The sequence below is a fragment of the Euprymna scolopes genome, chromosome 29 (genome assembly GCF_053919585.1).
Source record: "Euprymna scolopes isolate OS-2025 chromosome 29, ASM5391958v1, whole genome shotgun sequence".
In the NCBI taxonomy this organism is placed as follows: domain Eukaryota; kingdom Metazoa; phylum Mollusca; class Cephalopoda; order Sepiida; family Sepiolidae; genus Euprymna; species Euprymna scolopes.
In genome coordinates, this window is record NC_136510.1 from 24,453,209 (window position 1) to 24,475,359 (window position 22,151).

At 36.9% G+C, this 22,151-nt stretch overlaps 2 protein-coding genes across 3 annotated transcripts in view; both read left to right on the forward strand.

Annotated features, from left to right (window-relative positions):
- LOC145252549 (uncharacterized) overlaps positions 1-22,151 on the forward strand; it is a 199,966-nt gene that overhangs the window by 21,347 nt on the left and 156,468 nt on the right. The gene's annotated exons all lie outside the window — the stretch shown is intronic.
- On the forward strand, positions 20,749-21,677 carry LOC145252866 (uncharacterized). Its single transcript, XM_080112878.1, has 2 exons — positions 20,749-20,790; positions 20,922-21,677. The coding sequence occupies exons 1-2, from the start codon at positions 20,749-20,751 to the stop codon at positions 21,675-21,677; spliced, it is 798 nt and encodes a 265-aa protein (XP_079969004.1).

The window sequence follows — 22,151 nt, forward strand, 5'->3', positions numbered from 1 at the left end:
TACAAGGTGAGTCACGGGAGATGGATGTTTTTTTAAGGAAAACAAAACTCTGCAAATATTTCTTAAGCAGGTTTAAAGAAGACTATCTTCCTCATTCCCTATCCCTTACTCAAGGAGAGCCAGGAGCATTCTAAAAACATCTGTTTCCTGTGACTCATCCTGTATATATATATAAAGTATGGTTTTGAACATTTTTAATGTATTCCATAGCCCTGACTGTTAAATTATGTAGCTGGATCTTTAGCTAGACTTAAGAAACTAACAGCGAGGGAACGATAACATTGGCGAATAGCAATGCAATTGTTACAAGTCTGAGCCAAGGAAGAAAGAGTCAAAGATGTGCTTGCTAGCAATTTTCTCCCTTTTTTCGACATAGTGTAGAGACAGTAATAACAGATCGGATGACCTAAACCATCTCTGTGACAGAAGACTAGTCTGTTGCTGATTATACTCTCGGCAGTTTATATATCTGGATAAAATATTTACTTAGAACATTTTGTATTCCAAAATGGTTACCCATCTAAATACTGGCCAAACTCACTGTTGCTTAACTTTAATGATCTCATGAGAACCAGTATGTTAAAGTGATTTAACTGTAATGTACAGTCTATATTATATCTCTCTTAGTCTGTCCATCCATTGCACTTTTTCTAGAAAACTGCTTGGCTGATCTGGCTGAAATTTTGTGTAGACCTTTGTTATAAGGTGCAGCAAACTAAGTATTATTGTATCCATTTGATGCACAGTTAGAGATAATGAAGATTAATAGAGATTAGTTACTACAATGTTATATGTACTGTAGAAGTTTTCTTGGAAACTACTGGACGGATTTGCCTCAAATTTTGTACGGATCTTTACGATAAGGTGTAGTAAACTAAATATTATGGTATCCAATCAAAGCACATTTAGAAATGAATAGCAATTAGTGGCCACAATATCTAGAACTTTTCTCTGAAACTAATGGGCAAATCTGGTTGAAATTTTGTATGGACCTTTATGATAAAATACAACAAGCTAAATATTATGGTATCTATTTGTGAATAGTTAGGGATTCATATTTAGTGCAAAAATGAGCACAAATTATATTAAACCATCAATTTGACATTTAGGTTTAACTGTACCTATTTTAACTGCCTAAAAAGTCTAGTAAAATTATATTTTTGTTATCTATGACAAAGATTTGTTCATGAATATTATGTGAATGTGTGAAAATAATGTTAAAACCGGTATTTTCCATATGTGGTTAAAGTAGTAAAAAAATTCCAGTAGAAGTCAAATTAAAGTTGGGCTTACATCTCAAAATGTTGGCAGTGAATAAGCTGATGAAATCTTCCTCTTTTTTTTTTTTTTCCAAGACAGTAGTCGTGCTTTGGAGCACTGTTCCCATTTCTCTATGGGGATTGTTTGAGTATATTATGCATACTCTAAATAAAAATACCCTCGCCCCCCCAAAAAAAAAGAGTGTGGTACCCCAAATGATTTTATGCTGTCATTATTTACAACTGCTACTGTTTACATGCATCATGAAAGAACAACGAAGAGAAAGAACTGCTGCTATGTGTCATCAAACCAACAAGACTGAAGCCCCTAAATGATGATCCAGTGTTCGAATTCTCATAGGATTGAAAATCCATCCCCATACTACTACAGTTTTATATTGGCTAATTGTTTAAAAGCATGAAAAACAGCAGTTATGTTTGAGGGCAGTTATTCACATTCCCCTCATGGCGAATGGATTGGGTGTGTTATATACTAGAAAAAAAGAACCTAAAAAGATTGTTAAACCATAAGTGATTTTGTACTGTTATAAATTATTTTCCCTTCTATTAATATCCATCACTACAGAAAAGCAATAAAAAGAAAGATGACAGAAAATGAACGGCTTCTACATGCCATCAATGGTTTGGGCATGCAGTTCTTCGTCCAGAAGAGGAATTAATTTTGGTACATAATCCTTTCTACCACAAATGTATTGATAGGTGAGTAGCTGAACTTGTAGGTGACAACTGCTGGCAAGGACTTAGCTAAGCTCTGAGGCTGCAAATTGTCAGTCTCTGATGGTGAAATCGAGATTGGTTAATTATTTTTTTTTGCATATTATTTGGATTCATCAGACTGCTGTTTTGATCTTGAGTGTGATTTTCGCAACGTTTTGATCAATGTCACCTCTGACCTTCAAGTATATCTTGTCAAACTCGAATCTTTCTGTTGCATACGGGAATTTGGATGGATTTTCAAACGGAACCCTTTATTTACTTCACAGAGGTAACGTGCTCTTGGTCCATCAGTCATGACTGGATAGAGGTCCTAAGTGATTCACAATTGTATTTTTTTAGTCGTCCACACTGAGGATTGAACCTTCAACCTTTAGGAGAATATCACTTTTACAATTGTTTTTTTTTCAAGTACTCTAACCACTGCATCCAAATCCCCGAGTTGACAGAAACATTCCCGAGTCCAACAAGGTACACCTGAAGAAGGTTGGAGGTTACATCAACCAAAACGTTGTGAAAATCATGCTCAAGAGGAAAACAGCAGTCTGATGAATCCAAATAATACAAATAACCAATCCTGATCTCAAAAATTCAGAAACGCCATTTTTTTGTGACCCATGCAAAAACTAACCATGCATGGGTCACTATAGTTTGGGATTTAGTGCAGGCCAGAGAAAAGGCTAAGTCAACCCAAAAAGTCTAAATGCTATTGTAACAACGTGCTATCTATCCAATTAAATTCCTGCTGCCTATATGAGCTTCTGTTTAAATAATCTGTTGGAATCAAAAAATTAGTCCCCCATAATGCTATAGCTTTCCCATCAAAAAGAAGCAAATGTAGCAACTTTTACAAACGCTGTTACTAAGAAAGAGAAAGAAATGAGAAGTTACTAAGGATTTGTAGCTGATAAGCTGATCAAATCTTTCTCTTCATCTCTTATTTACTATCCCTAAAAAACAGCATTCATAAATAAACAATATAATTGCTCATCACTAATTATACGTAAACGTACATATTGATACCTATTTATCTTTTCTTTTCAAGGAATTTTTTTTTTTTTTAAGTGGAGAAAAAAATTAAAAATTAATATTGAAATGGTTAGTATTTTTTAGCAAACAACTAGTTTACACTCTTAAAGACTAAAGTCTTTCTGGCTTGTTTGTTGGCATCAGTCTACTCAATGTCAAAGGTACCTTTTACTAGTGGTTGCTTCAGGTGATTTGGTTTTATTCAGGGTTGCTATTTTCTAGGTTGTTTATTTCTGGTTGTTATTCGCAGAGGTAAGCTGTTTCTATTAAAGGTTTCCTGATTGTGATGGGTTCAAATTCTCCTTGCATTCGTAGATTTTTCTTATTTGTGTACATCCATAGAATGATTAGCCAATGTTGTACATGATCTTGTGTTGATCTGCTCTCTGGTCACTAGTGCTGTGACAACAGAATATTCTTTTCATTCTTTTGACTCTCAAGTATATATCCAACATAGTAAGACATAGTCTATCAACCGAGATCCACATCACTCTATATAAAAGCATATAAGATATTAATGGATATATACTCAAGAGTCAAAACAATGAAAAGAATATGCTGTTGTCACAGCCCTACTGATCACTACTTATGGCATATTTTTTTTTCTTTGTTGTAAAATGGGATGGAATTTCAGAAGCGTATCTCCTATTTCTTAAAGTGATTAATCCTGTGCTATCTATTTTGATCATACGTAGCTAATAATGGGTTGTAATGTAGACGGCATAATCACGTTGACACACCCGTTCTTGTTAGATCATCAAAGTTAAGCAACATTGAGCCTATCCAGTATCAGATGGGTGACCATTTGAGAATACCAGGCACTATATGTAGGAGGATGTCGACACCTCCATGCAAGAAATGCAAAAACCTAATGTCATCTGTCTTGACAGGGATTGCTTGTAAATTCCATACTCTCATGAAACTTTGTCCTTCAGAGGAAGCCGGTTCAACCTGCCTATGGTTAGCGCCGTTTTGGTATGGCAGTAATGGGTTCACAGAGGCATTCAGATATATTGCAGTATTGTAAAATAGCAACTTGTATTCAATTGTTTGCAAAAGGTATTTTCTGTTTCAGCATTAAATAACCTGAAAAAGAGTTGGCACGCTGTAAAACAGATTAAGACATAATCCACACTTTGGGGACCTTCAACTTGTGTATATTTCTACTATTATATAAAAGTCCATTTGTATGTGTATGTATGGGAGTTCCTTCCTTATAGATTCCAAAACGGCTGAGCCTATCTTTTGCAAATTTCACACAAAGGTAATTCATATTTATGGCAGTGTTCTTAGAAATGTTTTGTACAGAAATTCATTTGATAAGGATCAAAAATCGAAAAAAATCCGATCTTAAAAATAGTCTTTTTCTTTTATAGATAAAAAGTAATTTTTACAAGGGAATATTTTACGATACACTGGCCAAGGGAAATAAAATCTCAGCAAATCATTTCTTAAGAAAAACAGAATGATTGACATCTGGAGTATAAAATGGAAAGGAAACCAAACAAACAAAAAAAATAGTGTTAAACCGCCCTCTTGTCGATACAACGCACAAAAGTCTTTTCCTTTCTTTTCTCAACTTGCAATAAATCCTTGTGTATTCGATATTATCTTCCACTGTTCGTTCTCGTTCTAAGCAGAGAATTAAAAAATAGGAGGTACTAGTGGGTGGGGGTGGGGGTGGGGGCTTTGCCTGGTCGTAAAATGTATTTGGGTGCCATCAGCTAGGATTGACACCAAAAGCAAAACTGTAGCATTCAAAGCTTGTGACGTTACCACTGTACCAACGTGATGCGCATATGAACTGATTAAAAATAAACTAAGATGATTGTACAAAATGTATAACAATATTTTCAATTTTGACCCCTTTTTAATCCCTTAAAACGATTTTAATTGGCTAAAGACCCATAAAAGAACAGTCTATAAAAAATCCAATGCAACTTTTAGTTTCGGAGGAGATAGTTTGAAAATATGGAGACAGACATATAGTGAGTTTTATAAATTAGATTACGTTTGGAATGCCTGTCGTAAATAAAACCAGCCCCCCCCTCCTGACAATTGCTGTGGGCCTGTCAGACTATGCAATAAAAACCTTGTTTTATAAATATATTTTTATAAAAGTTTAAATAAAACTTATTTTCTCCGATTTCAATAAATCGCTATTTGACCTGACAGGCCACAAGCAACCTCAAGAGAATTTGCTTAAAGAAAGGTAGGTTTTTTCTTTTTTTTTAAATTATTTTTAGTGTGCAGTCATTTATATTGCTGGGAAACCGTCCACCGACGATGTCCTACAAACACAAATTCGGAATAGAGGCTTCAGTAGCCATCAGCTTTGTTTGAAAAAAGCCAAAGTACTTTTTAAGCGTTTTTAAAAAAATTTTTTAAGCCCCAGACAAAGGAGGGATTGGACCTAGTAATTCACTCGTTTGTCCGTTCATTTATTCACAGATAGGGGTGATGGTCTGACTGTCTTTTTTCATGAATGCCCGGCAAACAACAGAAACTGCCGGTTTATACCGAGTGAGCAAAAAGAGACGCAAGCGAGCAGACGATAAAAATTGAAAGAAAGAAAAAAGAAAGGAAAGAATTTAAAAGGAAAAGAAAAGAAAGCATGGCATATCATTGCGTTTCTTCAAGCAACAAGTCTTGTCACAAGGAAGGAAAATTAATTAAAAGAAAAATTGTTTATTTTTTATTTTATTTTTTTTTTACGACTTGCCCCAGCATAGTATAAACACCCCCAACCTTCCCATGTTAAGAACGGTTTTCGGAATAACCCCCCCCCCTCAACCCCAAAAGCCGTTCTTAATATGAGAGGTTGGGGGTGTTTATTCCAGAAAGCTGTTCTTCACATGAGGCGGTTGGGGATGTTTATTCTGAAAGCCATTCTTAACATGGGGAGGTTTGGGTTGTTTATACTACACTGGAGCAATTCATGAAAAAATACCAAAATAACTTTCCATATACAAGCAAAACAAAAAATATTGATTCAATAATTCAAAGAAACAAAACTTTTATTACCCCTCCCCCCAACCGTCACCAACAATAAACCAGGAAAAAGCACAGTTGCCATAAAAAAATATATAAAAAAATTTAAAATTAATTTATTACGGTAGGTTGTTTGTTTTATTTCCTTTCTTTTTATTTATTTATTTTTTTATTGACTTCCATTCGTCCGGTATAATCTGGAGGTTTCCGTCATCTGCCGGGCGTTGCCGAGCGAAACTCACTCACGGAAAAACTTAAACTGCAGAAGTACCGTCTGTTTTGTGCCACATGTGGCTTATGTGACTTTGTTGAGAAAATAATATTGACACTTTTGAGATATCGTTTGAAATTTAAGATATGATTAGAAATTTAAGAACGCCAAAAGCAATATTTTTTTAAGGTCCTTTTTAAGCTTTCTAAAATTTTCTAATATCTCAAATTTTAAACGATATCTCCAAAGTGTCAATATTATTTTATCAAGCATGTCACGTAAGTCACATGTGGCACAAAGAAAGATAGACCATCTGCGATCAACGCTTCAATGAACTTCCATTCTTGAGATTTTTTTTTTCTACAACGGAAAAAATAATAAAAAACTGCTTGCTATTGTTTTATAATTCAGTGATTGTTTTAGTTAAAACTAAAACAATCACTGAATTATAAAACAATACAAAAAAAAATAGTTCTGTTTCATAATCTATATATTAATATCGTAGTACCTTTTAAAGTACCTACATACGCCACGGTTTCCAGATCATAAATTATTTGATTGGGAGATAAGGAGGATAGTAGGTGATAACATACTACGAACATTAAATTATTAGTATATAGATACGCTAATTTAATGTTTGTAATATGTTAGCACCTTCTATCCTCCTTTTTAATAAATAGGATCTCCCGATCACTGAAGACACAATGCAAAATGAATAACGATGTCGCTTTTGGGCCATACATTTTGAAGAAAACGTTTTTTTCTGTTTTAATTTTATGTTCATTTTCTTAGTGAAACCTAATCTTGTATTAATGGTCTCCTTGACATAATTTCTGGTAGAAATTTTTTTTTTTAAATTGTAATGTAAAAATAGTTGTGAATTAGTTAATCTATATATTAATATGATAGTGTGTCTGTTATTTTCTATGACACACTTACATCCGGATCGTTTAATTGTTATGTACTTCTATTTCTTGTCATAAATAATTTTACCAAAGATTCTTCATAAGTTTTGATTTCGATTATAGCTGATGGCACCCAAGTCATTTAATTTTTTCATAAATAATTTTACTAAAAATTCTTCATAAGTTTTGGTTTCAGTTTCGATAATGGCTGAAGGAACTCAAGTTATATATTTCTAATATATATATATATTTTTTTCATAAATCTTTTTGGTTTCGATTCAAGCTAATGCACTCAAGTCATATGGATTTATATTTTTTTATTTTTGAAATCGCAACTTTATAATATATAAAAATCGATAGAACATTAACTCTATAATAATATATACGAAATCTGTAAGAATTAAAATATCATATTTAAGCGTACTTTACGACCGGGCTATGCCGAGCGTGCCTGTTAGCTTAGATAAATACTTTTGCTAAAAGCTACAATAATAGCAGAGCATCTCCATTTATGCTGAACATCTACAGAATGCCAACATTAATATATTACACGTGAATGAGCCCCCCTGTGGAATTTCCACAGCTCTGTACGTACGTGTGTCATGGTTTATTTAACAAAAAGTAAAATGTCTTTTAATTCTATAAAAATATCTTTAATCCTTTGTGATCCGAATTATGATGTAGATGCTAAAAAAATATTTGTTAATTTTAATTAGTTTAAAAGGTAATGATTGTCTTCAAACTAGAAAAAAAAAATATTTCAATAAAAAATAAGATACTGAACTAATACATACAAAGAGTGTTTGAATTAATTCCCATTTTATTTATGCCGTTATATTCATTTATCTATTTACGACTGAACGAGTCAGTTAAACCAGGTCATAAAGGGTTAATCAGAAATAATTATTATTGAAATGAAATCGACAATTATTTCTACTGCCGCTGTGGAATTTCCACAGGTCCCGCTAATATATTATTTCCTGGACAAATATTTAACATTTGTGTTCAGATGTTCTTTAGGCAGGATGACCTTTATTTTCAACAAGTTATTTGTGGATTGTTATTATCTTCATAGTTATTGTTTCATGACGTTTTGGCGAACTATTCCTCTGGCCAGAGGATTAGTTGGCCAAAACGTGGTTGTGACGACAACTATGGAAGGCAGTAATTACTGCGGATAGAATTAAAAAAAACTCAGCATTGCTATCCTGTCGCGGTTAACCACCTGATGAAGGTCAGAGGAATAGTTAGCCAAAACATTGTGAAACAACAACCATGGAGACGAGAATAACAGCCTGTAAATAAATAAATTACTCATCTTAAAGGATTCCAGTAATAAAACAAGTTTCTTTACGGTCACATTTAAGATATAAATTTGCATCAAAAGTTATCAAAATATTAATCTTTATCTATTTGAATAACTGAGAAAGATTTTGTCTTGGGTTTACAACAAAGTTATGAATGAAATGATTATTATTTTAAATTTCAAGTAGCAAAGTGATAGCGAGTTGTCAAAACCGGCTAATATGTATATATAATAATGAATCGGGAGGGAGGAAGTTTTCTAAGCTTAAAATAGTTCTTTTGATGTAAACCTTGACATACTTTTGTGAGAATGTTGTCTAATGTTTACTTGTATTATTTATTTAAATTTATTATTTTCCTTTGCATGTATTTCTAATGGGTTTAGAAATCTGATTTAAGATGAGGGGATACTATACCCCCACCCCACCCACCCCAAATGATAGAGCAAGATTATTATTGATCAGTGTTCCCTTGGACAATATTTCTATTTTTTTTTTTTTTGTAAAACTCTTATTCTCTCCAAACAAGGCACAGTGCAACTTGGTGATGATGGGCTACTATTCGGAACTATGTCTACAGGGGCACTATGTGAGGAGTTGAGTAGCAAGATGTTTGTTTACATTATATTTAACTTTCAACATGGTAGTACAGTGAGAGAAATCGCAAAATTAGCAGTTCGGGTGAAGTAACTATTAGAGTAGAAGGCTTTCCATCATATTGGAACCTGTAGTGAAGGGGGTGGGATTTTACTGCTTGTTGAGTTTATTGGAATATTTACATTGAGAGGGCACAAATGCTACTAGTTCGTCAGAGCACATCCCATCAAAGTACTTGTAAACCAGGCACAGGGATGCATATTGCAGCGATGGGACAACTTGATTAACAATACACAACCTATTAGATTGGAAACACTTTTTTGGATCCTGTCCAAGTGGGAGAGACTAGTGATAGATGCACCAGCACCACCCAGATGTGGTAAAATTTAAAAAAAAAAAAAAAAAAATAGCACTTACTCTTTATATATAAAGTTAAAAGGTATGTTTATATGCTTATATATTTATATGGACAGTCTCCACTCTTAAACTAATTAACTGATCAGTATTAATTTTGGAACACAGTTGCTAGAATTAATCATAATATGGCAATATTTGTTTTAGTTTTATATAATGGGGTAAAAATTGGGTGAAAGCCCTTTGTGGAAATACAGTAACTGCTGATTTTTTTATTGTGAAATTTATTTGTGGAAATACAGTAACTGCTGACTTTTTTTTATTGTAAAATTTGAGCAATAGGTATTTGACATCAATTATTAAATATTCCAAAAATTTCAGGTGTTTTTTTTAAGATTTTTTTTTTGAGTTTAATGTGGGCACAAATTTCCATTTTAAATATTTCAGATTTACATTAAATCTGATCTATAGTCATTAGACCCCAATTAAGCAAGTTTCTTGAATTTGAATTTCTCAAGACCCCTTAATCTTAAATTAAATTTTTGACATTTTCTAGAAAGAAAATTATCTAAAGGATCTTGATCAAAATTAGCATAAGGATTCTAGATATAAGGTTTAGTATCTTGATTTTAATCTTTGTGAGAAATCACAAAACTGGTACAAAACTATTTTGTTTGGTAAATTAATTTTAACAATCATAGAATGGGTCGTTTAGCTTAACGTAGAAACAACTCATAAAAAAAGGTTTAAAATGATATTTGGTAACGTTTTTTTTTAATGGATGTCAGGTATCCTAACTGACATGAAGGCGTGTGTTACACTGTTCAATGTCAAGAGGCATCAGTGTTCTACGCTGTGTGAAGAGGCACAAGAATGATCTCATGTCAAGACTTAAAGTATATTAGTAATAGAAGAAAACACAAACGCTATGTTTTTGGCAGGACACTTTATTCTTCTCACACACGCTGTACAGGATCCAGGTCCCTCCTGCCCATTTCCGCTCCTCCTGATTGGCTCCCTCTAGGAAAGCCCCTGTTCATAGAAGAGTTCCACAAACCCTGAGGACAGCAAAGAGTTAAAGTCCCTGCGTTCATTCATACACTGACAAAGACTCCTGAATTTTAAATGCAAAACAACAATATTATGCTTCATTTAAAACTCTATCTTCCTTTTTTTGATTCTAAATACAAAATTAAAGGATCCATGGCATAGTGGATAAAGTACTTGGTAAATTTAATTTTACGTGTCACTCTTCTAGCAGTGGAAACTTCAATCTTCAGTGCAAGCATTATTAAGAATAGAATTACAAATTTTTACATTTTTTTATCTGATCATGGTTGACGGAACAAGAGTTTGCTACCCTCGTGAATTAAATAGGAAATTCGTGAGTTATACAGAAAGCTTCTCAAGTTTGACAAGATACACCTGAAGAAGTTCAGAGGTGGCATCAGTCGAAACGTTGTGAGACTAACACTCAGGATGAGAACACTTGTCCGAATAGTATAAATAATACAAATTATCAATCTTCATCTAAAATATTCAGAAACATAACATTGGCTAAATAGTGAGTTTCTGCCATGAAAAGAACCAAAGTTATCGTCAAAAGTGACTTTCATCTTTTCTGTGACCTAGATGATCCAAAATGAAGTCAGTTTTAAATTAAAACATGATTGATATTTTGACCAAGTTTCAATGTCAAAAAAAAACGGTATATGAACACAAACATCAAATATATCAGACTTAATGTTAAAAACATCTTCTTTTCCCATATGTCAGCTTTTAACCACGTGTTTGACTTTTCAAAGGCTTAATCAAATGTATTTACAAGAAAAAACTTTGTAAGTAACAAAACAGTGGTACAGTGTACATGTTTCTTTCAATTCTAGCTAAAGATGTTATATAGGAAAGCAAGATCACATTAAACATCTGTTAATTTAATTCATAAACATTCTACCATACACATTAAATTATTTGGGTTTTCTTCTTCTACAATATAAATAAAAATAGAATAAGTTTTTTCACATATCTCTTTCTTACACCTAAAGTGCAAAAACATCAAAAGGGTCAAAGTATTGGCACTTAAGTAACATTTTTTACTGCTGGTCATGTCTTTATCCTATCCCTGATTCTAGAATCTTTCTATCTCTGCATTTATAAGCAGCTGTGTCTCTGAATTAAGTTTCCTTCTCCGTTTGTCTCTATGACCTCCACTCCTAAAATATCTCTTTTCTACCAGTAAGATCAAAATTTTGTTTGTACATTTTTAGAAAATTCTTTGAATAGTTAGTGATTATCCATATTTTCATTTATTTTTCCTAATCTATATATATATAAAAGCGAAAATGTTTGTGTGTGTGTGCATTTTCATGTATGTCCGAGAAAGACTTTTTTCCGACGCCTTCTCGTGGGTATTGCTACTTCTTAAAACTTATTATATCACATCTAAATCATAATATGTACGAGTTAATAACGGGGGGTCGCCTATTTAATTTGCCTGACTTTCAAAAGATAAATATTCCACATATTCAGATCGCCGCATGTTGCTTTCACTTTTCAGTCTAAAAACAGCGAAACTGGATTCGAACCGGATGTAAACGTCACCGTCAACTATCCCGCAGTAAAATGATTTGACCTCATTAAAAACTGCGGAATAGCGTGATGTTTGACATTCACTTTTTAATCACTCTTACATTGACTGTCGCTGTAGCGCAGGTGTTCAGGCTCAGCCTATGGGCTCCGGGTTCGAGCCGACCTGTCACCAAGCCCACTCCCTCTTATTTCTTTTTTTTCATTTTTAAAATCGCTGTTTTTTATCGTTTTTTTTTAATATTTAAACAGGGTTAAGTTTCCTTTTTGTTCTTTAAAAACGCAGACACCTACAAGCATCCGGGCAATGCCGGGTACCCCCCACTAGTATACATATAAATTTATATTTATCTATATATATAAAAAGCACAATGTGTGTGTGTGTGTGTGTTCATATGTCCTGCAAAAACTTTCGATAGAGGCGACGGATTTTCACGAGATCAGTATCATTTTGAAGCTCGACATCTTGGACAACAAATATCCAAAAATTGGCCAAAAACAATAATTCCTTCACCATAAACTGATCAGTTTTGTACAGGGAGGGTAGCAAAAAATCGTTCCTTCATGACAAGATAGCTTCTACGCATGTGCAAATGACTTCTGAACTTGAATTAGCTTAAATATTAAAAACAGCCCAATTTTGTCAATGTCCTCTTAGCTCAGTTGATTAAATTGTGGAGTTATTATCTAAAGGTTATAAGTTTGAATCGTAATGTGAGATGTCTTTTTTTCTTCGATTTTTAAAGTTTTAATGAAACGGGGTTATTTGTGCCATTTTTCGCGTTCGCTGTTTTTTTTTATTTTTCAGATTTTTAAAAGAAGTTTTAACATTGTTTTGAATCACGTTCGTTTTTTTTATTTTTATTTTTTCCATCACGTTTGCATTTTCATTTTTGTTTTTCCGATTTTAATAGAGGGCGGCAGTACTAGGGGTCTATCTTCAAAAACCATTTGCACCTAGCTTAATCTCTTCATTAGGATGATAATAGATAGAGAAAAAAAGTCATTTTTGGCATGTGGGGGGCTTTTTTTACGATATTCCCCCCCCCCCCCCAGGGGCCCAAAATCACCATTTGCAGCAAAAAATTTACATTATGCAAAATTGCATGCACCTAAACGTCCTAAATGGATACAAATTGGTATAGATAGTTGAGACTGATGATTTCTAGCCATTTTTGAGGCATTTTTGGGTTTATAGAATGAAAAGAAGGGCCAAAATGAGCCGAAATTTGCTCAAAATTACCCGAAATCTTAAAAAATCAGCTATTTGGCTACTATGTTACTCCTAAAACGTCCGAAATGACTATGAATGGACTTAGTTGGCTAAAACTTACATTACCCCATAATTTCTAGCCATTTTTGAGGCATTTTTGGGTTTCTAGGATAAAAAGAAGGGCCAAAATGAGCCGAAATTTGCCCAAAATTACCCGAAACTTAAAAAATCGGCTATTTGGCTACTATGTTACTCTTAAAACATTCCAAATGACTATGAGTGGACTTAGTTGGCGCCAAATGCATACTTCACCATTTTGGATGATAGCTGTAAAAGAAAAGAAAACCGAACATGATATCTGAAGGACCCAGTTGGTAGAAATATCCATTACAACAATGAAGGACCAAAGAGAAATGAAGGACTACAGTATACTGAAATGAAGAACCTGACAGATATAAAGGACCCAGTATAAAAAAGGACCCAGCATAAATGAAGACCCCAGTAGAAACACAGTGTCCTAGGGGGTTAGGTCCCCCACAGGTTTTTCCCAATTTTTCAGATCCTGCCCAAAAAGGCTCCCACCCAGCCTTCCAAAAATTTCATCCCCCCACCAGGGACATAAATTCTATCAACAGGCTTAAAAACCATTCACAGAAACTGACTAAGCAATGTAGGTATATGTGACATAACAACATACAATCCCCTGCCTTTAATAAGCCACTTATTCGAAACAAATTTTTCACCTCAATGTTTTTGTGTGCATAATTATTATTTGTCTCTCTGGGAATTTCCCTTAGGGGATTAAGTGAACATTGCATTGCATGGTTTATTAACTGTTCTTTGGGGGATTTCCCTTTTATGTGAAATGGAACTAATTCCTTTCACAGTTTTGGGGTGGGGGAGGACACTAAGAGAAATGAAGGACCCAGCAGAAATGAATTTCTGTTGAATAGAATAAGAATCTATTGCAGTGTTATTATGAAGCCATTGCAGTGTTGTTATCAAGAAGCCATTGCCATTGCAGTGTGTTCTAGCCAACTAAGTCCACTCATAGTCATTTGGAATGTTTTAGGAGTAACATAGTAGCCAAATAGCCGATTTTTTAAGTTTCGGGTAATTTTGGGCAAATTTCGGCTCATTTTGGCCCTTCTTTTTATCCTAGGAACCCAAAAATGCCTCAAAAATGGCTAGAAATTATGGGGTAATGTAAGTTTTAGCCAACTAAGTCCATTCATAGTCATTTCGGACGTTTTAGGAGTAACATAGTAGCCAAATAGCTGATTTTTTAAGATTTCGGGTAATTTTGAGCAAATTTCGGCTCATTTTGGCCCTTCTTTTCATCCTATAAACCCAAAAATGCCTAAAAAATGGCTAGAAATCATCAGTCTCAACTATCTATACCAATTTGTATCCATTTAGGACGTTTAGGTGCATGCAATTTTGCATAATGTAAATTTTTTGCTGCAAATGGTGATTTTGGGCCCCTGGGGGGGGGCAATATCGTAAAAAAAGCCCCCCACATGCCAAAAATGACTTTTTTTTCAAAAATTCTTTTTTTCTCTATCTATTATCATCCTAATGAAGAGATTAAGCTAGGTGCAAATGGTTTTTGAAGATAGACCCCTAGTACTGCCGCCCTCTAATTTTAAGAAATCTTAACATCGTTCGTTTGCATTGCGTTTTTTTTTTTTTTTCCGTTTTTTTAAGAAGTTTTTAAATTGTCTTTTTTATAATATTTAAACAGGGTTATTATTTGCTTATTCTTTTATTTTGATTTACCCCCCCCCCCCACCCATACACTTCTAAACACCCGGGCAACGCCAGGTACCCCCACTAGTCTATAATATAAATCACACCTGTCTGTTTAAATGTATGTATGTATGTCTGCTTAAAACTTTTGACAGAGGCGGCAGATTTTCATGAGATCAGTATCGTTTGGAAGCTCGACCCTTCGGACGATAAATATCGAGAAATTGGCCCAAAACATTAATTCCTTCACCCTCAACGGGTCATTTTTCTAAAAGGAGGGGTCGCTTTTTTCACCTATATTTTCAAAAGTCATCCCCTCTATTCGATTGACTAGCCTTAATCTAAACCTTTGTCACTTCCGGTTTTGCGATGGACGCAACGGCAAAGACGTCATTTTTTTTTTTTCACGTTCTTTTCCTCCTTCGGCATGGGTTCAAGCCGGCCTGCTCACTACCACTTTTTTTTTTTTGCTCAATACACACCTCCAAACATCCGGGCACCAAGGCTAGTCTTATATAAATGACTTTGTTTCTGAATTTTTGAGATGAGGATAGGTTATTCATATTTGGATTCTTCCAACTACTGTTCTCATCTTGAGTGTCATTTTCACAACGTTCGGTCAATATAACCTCCGACCTTCTTCAGATGTATCTTGTTGAACTCTGGAATGTTTCTGTCTAATTCTGTTGGAATTTTGAACGGAACCCTTTATTTACTTCATGGAGGTAGTATACTCTCATTCTGTTAGCCATGACTGGATAAAGGTCCTAAATAAGTAAAATTAGAGAACTTGGAAAAATCGATTGTAAAAGTTACCTTTATCTTAAGGTTGTAGTGTGGGCGACCAAAACATACAATTGCAAATTACTTACCACCTCTATCTAGTCATGACTGACAGAACAAGAACATGCTACTCTGGTGAAATAAAAAAAGGGTTCTGTTTGAAATTCTGTCCAAATTCCTGAGTTTGACAGAAACATTCTAGAGTTAAACAAGATACACCTGAAGAAAGTCTGTTACATTGACCAAAACGTGGAAATGACACTCTAGATAAGGACAGTAGTCCGAAGAATCCAAATAATATGATAGATGATCTTGTCTGTCTGTGTGAGGAATGATCTCTACCAAACTCCTCTCTCAATTTTTGGTCTCAAGACTTGAAACTTGATATATGGGGGATTTAGACCTGTAGAACAAATTTGATTTGGTTTTTAGTCAGTAAATATAGCTGCTAAAAGGGGTAAAAATTGTAAAAAAAAAATTGGAACTTGGCAAGCTTAAGTTGACTTAAGGTGCTCTTCTACACATACGCAAACATACACTTATAGGTTAAATGTTAATTTTAAACTTTTTATGTTCATATATACGTGGCTCAGAGGGTAATGAATAATGCTGGAGAGCTATGGTTGGGTTTCAATTCTAGCTAATGTCACCCAAGTCATATTTTTTAAGCTTTTGAAATCACTACTGAGTATAATATAATAATCGTTAGAGAATTAATAAATATGAAATCTGCATTTATTAAAATATCATATTTAAACATATTTTCCAACCGGGCAATGCTGGATGGCCTGCTAGTATACATATAAAAGTGACCTAGTCTATGTCTTCAGACTTGAAACTTGATACAGGGGTAATTCAGACTTGTGGAACAAATTCGATTTGGTTTTTAGCCAGAAAAAATAGCTGCTAAAAGGTCAAAATTGAAAAATTGGAACTTGGTAGACCTAAATTGACTTAATGTGTATTTTCTATGTATGCGCAAATATACATTTATGTTTAACTGCGTTAATTTTTTAAAACTTAAGTCAACTGAAATAAGAAATAACACTAAAATTAAGTACTGAAATAATTCCATACAAATTAAAATTACTAGAAGCAATTCTAATAAAAAAAAATGCAGCCTAATTTTAATAAAATAGCATTGTGACCTGATTTACTTTAAATAGTTGAAAAATCAAACAAATTTCATGTATGTTGCGTTAGCTCAGTTGGTTAAGGCCTTGGTTCATTATCTAAAGTTTTTAGGTTCGAATCGTGGTGTGAGATGTTTTATCGATTTTTTAAATTTAAATATTGAACCAGTGTTATTTAAGCCATTTTTCATGTAACGTTCATTTTTCTGCTTTTTTTTTTTTTTTATTTCGCTTATTCTTAGCGACACCCAAAAACACCCGGGTATCCACCGATTTTTTTAAATTTTAATATCGAAACAGGTTTATTTAAGCCATTTTTCACGTGTTCGTTTTTCTGTTTTCATCGTTAGTTTTTCTGCTTTCATTGTTCGTTTGCCTTACGTTAGTTTTTTTTTGTGTTTTTTTTTTTATTGTTTGATCGCCGCGTAGCGGGGAAAACAGAAACTGGCTTCGGCAACTTGACGTTGTCGCACCTGTTAATTTCGGTTTATAAACACCAACTTAATACACTTATCAATTCATCTGTTCTCGTGGTCGAGATGGTTAGGTTGCAGGGTTTTTTTTTTCCATTTCCTTTCCACCTTCGCGTCAAACGTTCGGGGTTCAAGCCTACCTTTATACTAAAACTATTTTTTTCTTTTACACCTCCAAACAACCGGCCAACGTTTTTTCTTTTTTTTTAACAGGGTTGTTTTAATCCCCCCAACGCCGGGTACCCCTGCTAGTACCGGAATAAAAGTCCGTTTTCAGTATGAAAATCTATTTGTGAATCAGTGTACCTTGTGTATATATTAACCAAATTGTTAATAAACAAACAGATGGGAATACGACTTTGTAATAATATATCTATATATCTATGAAAGTGTCTGTCTGTCTGTCTGTCTACATTTTCCTACGTAATAACTCTGTCAATTTTCAGTCTACAGACTCGAAATTTGATATACAGGGTACTAAGATTTGGGGAAATCTTTGTAATCTATTTTCGGCCAGTAATTTGGCTGTTAAGGGGTCAAAGTTCAATGATTTGACCTTTGAGAACTCTACCAAATTCCTTTCTTTTTTTTTTTTTTTCTTACACAGTGATCACCACTTATCAAGGCCCGGAAGCCACTCAGGGATAAGGGTTATTGCAAGTACATTACGTTAGTGTGGAGATTTGATGAAGTGTTTACTTAAGGGGGCAGTTCATTAGGAATTTGTTAACGTTGGACTTGAACACATCCAAGTTGTAGTCTGGTGGGAAGCAGGCAGACGGAACAGAGTTCCACAGGCGTGCATGTCTAAGAAAGAAGCTTTGTTCATGGAATCCGTGTTTTGATTTAGGCACAGATATAGAGTGGGGGAAATTTTTCACAGTGGATTCAGCTAGACGGGTGTTTTTCGTGAAAGATTGGCGAGGGGGGACCAGAGATTGGAGTTCAGACGAGCACTGCCATGGAAATAACGATAAAACAAGGATAGGCTCGCAACGTCTCTTCTGCGCCAATTTTGGGTATAAACAATTGAAATTTTAGATATAGGTTCCTTGGACATGAATCTAACTTAATAACTTGATTTGAGCCCAAAACAATAAATATTAAGGGGTCATAATAGGGGTCAAAGTTAAAAATAATTTGCTGCCATTAAGCGCCTGGCAGTCAGGGAGGAGAGCACTCTTGTCCATCGTATCAGGTTGAGCAAATTGACACAGGCCTCTGGCACACCAATCAGGACCTTTCTTGCAACCCTCCGAGGTCAAGCCGTGTTGTGTCAGTACACAGCAAAGTGTAAAGAGTCTAACTGTGGCCACATATATGATTACAGCGATGAAATAGTTAGGGACAACCTAATCCGAGGTATTGCCGACCCTGAAATAATGTCTGACCTCTTAGGTGACCCAAAAACAGACTGAACACTGGACGAAACTGTCACCTATATCGCCCAGAAAGAGCAAGGCAAAGCGACCAGGGCAGCCGTTGGGGATTCTACCAGCACCATAAGCGCTATAAGCCATGCCACTAGCAAACACCGCCATGCTCAGTCTTCTCCCGGCAGTGAAGCAGGCAGGTGCTGGGCTTGTGGGGGGTCATGGCATGGGAAGAATAACGACCGGAACTCCAGAGCTAAACTCTGCATTGCCTGGTCTAACACATGCAACAGGTGCTTAATAAAAGGCCACTTTCCCGCTAATTGCAACAAATGCACCAGTTGTGGTACGTGGGGTCACAGAGATAAGAACTCACGGTGGTGCCCCCAAAATCCCAACACCAAAGTGAAGCCAAGAGCCAGCAGAGGCACGTTTCAGATCCAGGACAAAGCCAGATTCCTGTATGACCAGCTATGTGCCACCCAAAATAAAACAGCAGCCGAGCACTATATCTGTGACGGTAAATGGGTCACAAGACCCTCTAAACCACACCCTATGATAACCGTCAGACTCACACCGCTACCGACAGATCATGAAGAACTGGGCTATCCCCTTAAATCATCGAATCCTACTTCAATTGACATCCCCATGGTGGCAGATTCAGGCTGCCAGAGCTCTATCATCCCGCTTTGGTCTGCCTTGGCCATGGGCATCAGCAAGGATGACATGACACCTGTTCAGTTGAACATGCATGGTGCTATCAAAGAAGACCTTGGGGTTGAAGGTGGGATCTTTGTTGAAGTTTCAACCACCGATACAACTGGTGCACTAAGGACCACTAAACAGCAAGTGTTTATATCGAGGAAGATCGGTAAAGCCTTCTTATGCAGGGAAGCTCTTATAGCTCTGGGAGCCCTACCCCCTGACTTCCCCATTGTGCCTGCCAGATGGGCAGGAGATATGCTTGCTGCCATGGAAGGCGAGGAAGTAAAGCAGTGTTCATGCCCTGAGCGTGTAGATTCACCGCCTCCAATCCCTACGGCACTTCCGGATGGGATATCAGGCACAGAGGAGAATGTGCCTGCCCTGAAGCAGTGGCTGTTAGACTATTACGCCTCTACAGCCTTTAATACATGTGAGCACCAGCCACTGCCAATGATGAAATGTGTTCCGCTGGAGCTTCACGTTAACCCTAACGCCAAGCCAGTCGCCATCCACAAGCCAGCTTTGGTGCCTCTACACTGGCAGGAGAAGGTGTTCCAGGATCTGGAGCGCGACGTCAGCATTGATGTTTTGGACAGAGTCAGCCCTAACACGCCAGTTATCTTGTGCTCCCGCATGGTGGTAACAGCCAAAGCTGATGGCTCCCCCAGGAGGACAGTGGACTTGCAGCCACAGAACCGCCACTCCGTCAGACAAACCCATTATGTGGAAAGCCCTTTTCACCTCGCTGACCGGGTCCCACAGTACAAGAAGAAAACTGTCACGGATGCCTGGAACGGGTACCACTCTGTCCCGATCAGAGAGGAAGATCGCCACATCACCACCTTCATAACACCATGGGGTCGATATCGCTACAGAGTGGCACCGCAGGGATTCCTGGCCAGCGGGGATGCCTACAATCACCGCTTTGACTCCATCATCGCAAACGTGAAGAACAAGGTTAAGTGTGTGGATGACACCTGCATGTGGTCCGACTCATTTGAGGAAGCATTCCTCCAGGCCTGTGAGTGGCTAGACCTGTGCGCCAGAAATGGAATCACACTAAACCCAAAAAAGTTCCAGTTTGCGCAAGATACGGTTACTTTTGCTGGCCTGATTTGGATTGGTCAACCAAGCAGCGTATGCATTCTCCATGGCCAAGCGGATGCAACCCTTCAGTCATCTGCTGAAGCCATCAAATAAGTTCCAGTGAACAACAGAACTCGATATCTTCGAAGAATCCAAAACCAAGATTGTTGATGAGATCAAGGAAGGAGTCCGCCTCTTTCAACCATCCCGCCCTACCTGTCTTATCACTGATTGGTCTCTCACTGGGATCGGGTACTTGATGATGCAAATTACTGCGGCTGCACTGGTAGAACTCCACTATGCTGTAAGGAGGGGTGGAAGCTCTGCTTGGTAGGAAGCAGATTCACACATGCTGCAGAGTCACGTTATGCACCCATCGAAGGAGAGGCCCTTGCAGTTGTCCATGCCCTGCATCAAACTCGTTATTACACGCAGGGATGTCAGGATCTGACGGTAGCTACCGACCACAAGCCACTGGTTGGGCTCCTCAATGACCGTTCCCTCACTGAGATTAACAATCGCCGCCTGCTCAACCTAAAAGAGAAGACTCTTGCCTATAGGTTCAAGATCATCTACGTTTCTGGAAAACGTAACCTTGGTGCTGACGCGGCATCACGCTACCCACCCCGTACCACCCCAATCACTAATTACAAACCAGAAGAGCCAGTGGATATCGGAGAAGATGCCTCCACTTTAGCATTAATGTTCGGCACACTGTACGCCGTAACTAATGTTGTCACATGGACCATGCTGCAGGAAGCTACATCCTCTGACCTGGACCTCCAGGAGCTACAGCAGTTCATCCGTGAAGGCTTTCCATCTGACTGCAGACAGATGAAAGCCGCATTGCGCCCTTACCATCCCATCTCCAGTAGCTTGTACAACATAGACGGTGTGGTATTGACAGGCAACCGTGTCATCGTTTCTACAGCACTGCGCTCACAGATTCTGGAGGCTTTGCATGCAGCCCACCAAGGAGTCCGTATCATGTGCGCCCGGGCAACAGACTCCGTCTATTGGCCAAACATCAGCACTGACATCCAGCGCATCAGGGACCAGTGCGCTAGCTGCCATAGGATTGCACACAACAATCACGATTACATAGTAGTCGTTGACAGGTACTCCAATTGGCCAATGGCGTTTAGAGCAGAAAATGGTGCAGATGGTCTACACTCAGGGAAGTTTTTGTGACTTTTGGAGTACCTGAAGAGTTAACCTCAGATGGAGGGCCCCAGTTCACAGCTGGAAAGACACAGGAATTCCTTCGCTCATGGGGTGTACACCACCGTCTCACCTCAGTCGCCAACCCTCACGCCAACTGCAGAGCTGAGATAGGTGTAAAGACTGTCAAGCGCTGATGGACATCTGCAAGTGGGTCTAATGATGTAGACAAGTTCCAGCACGCCATGCTCATCTATCGGAACTCAATCGACCCGGAGACTAAGGTATCTCCGGCTCTCATAGTCTTCGGAAGACCTATCCGTGACCCTATCCCCATCCCCATGGGTCGGTACTGCCCTCATCCGACATGGACAGAGACCCTTATCAACAGAGAAAAGGCTCTTGCAAAGCGACACTCCCGAGAGCATGAGAAATGGAGGGAACACACTCGATCGTTTCTTCCTCTTCGTATCGGGGATCATGTCTACTTACAGAACCTGATAG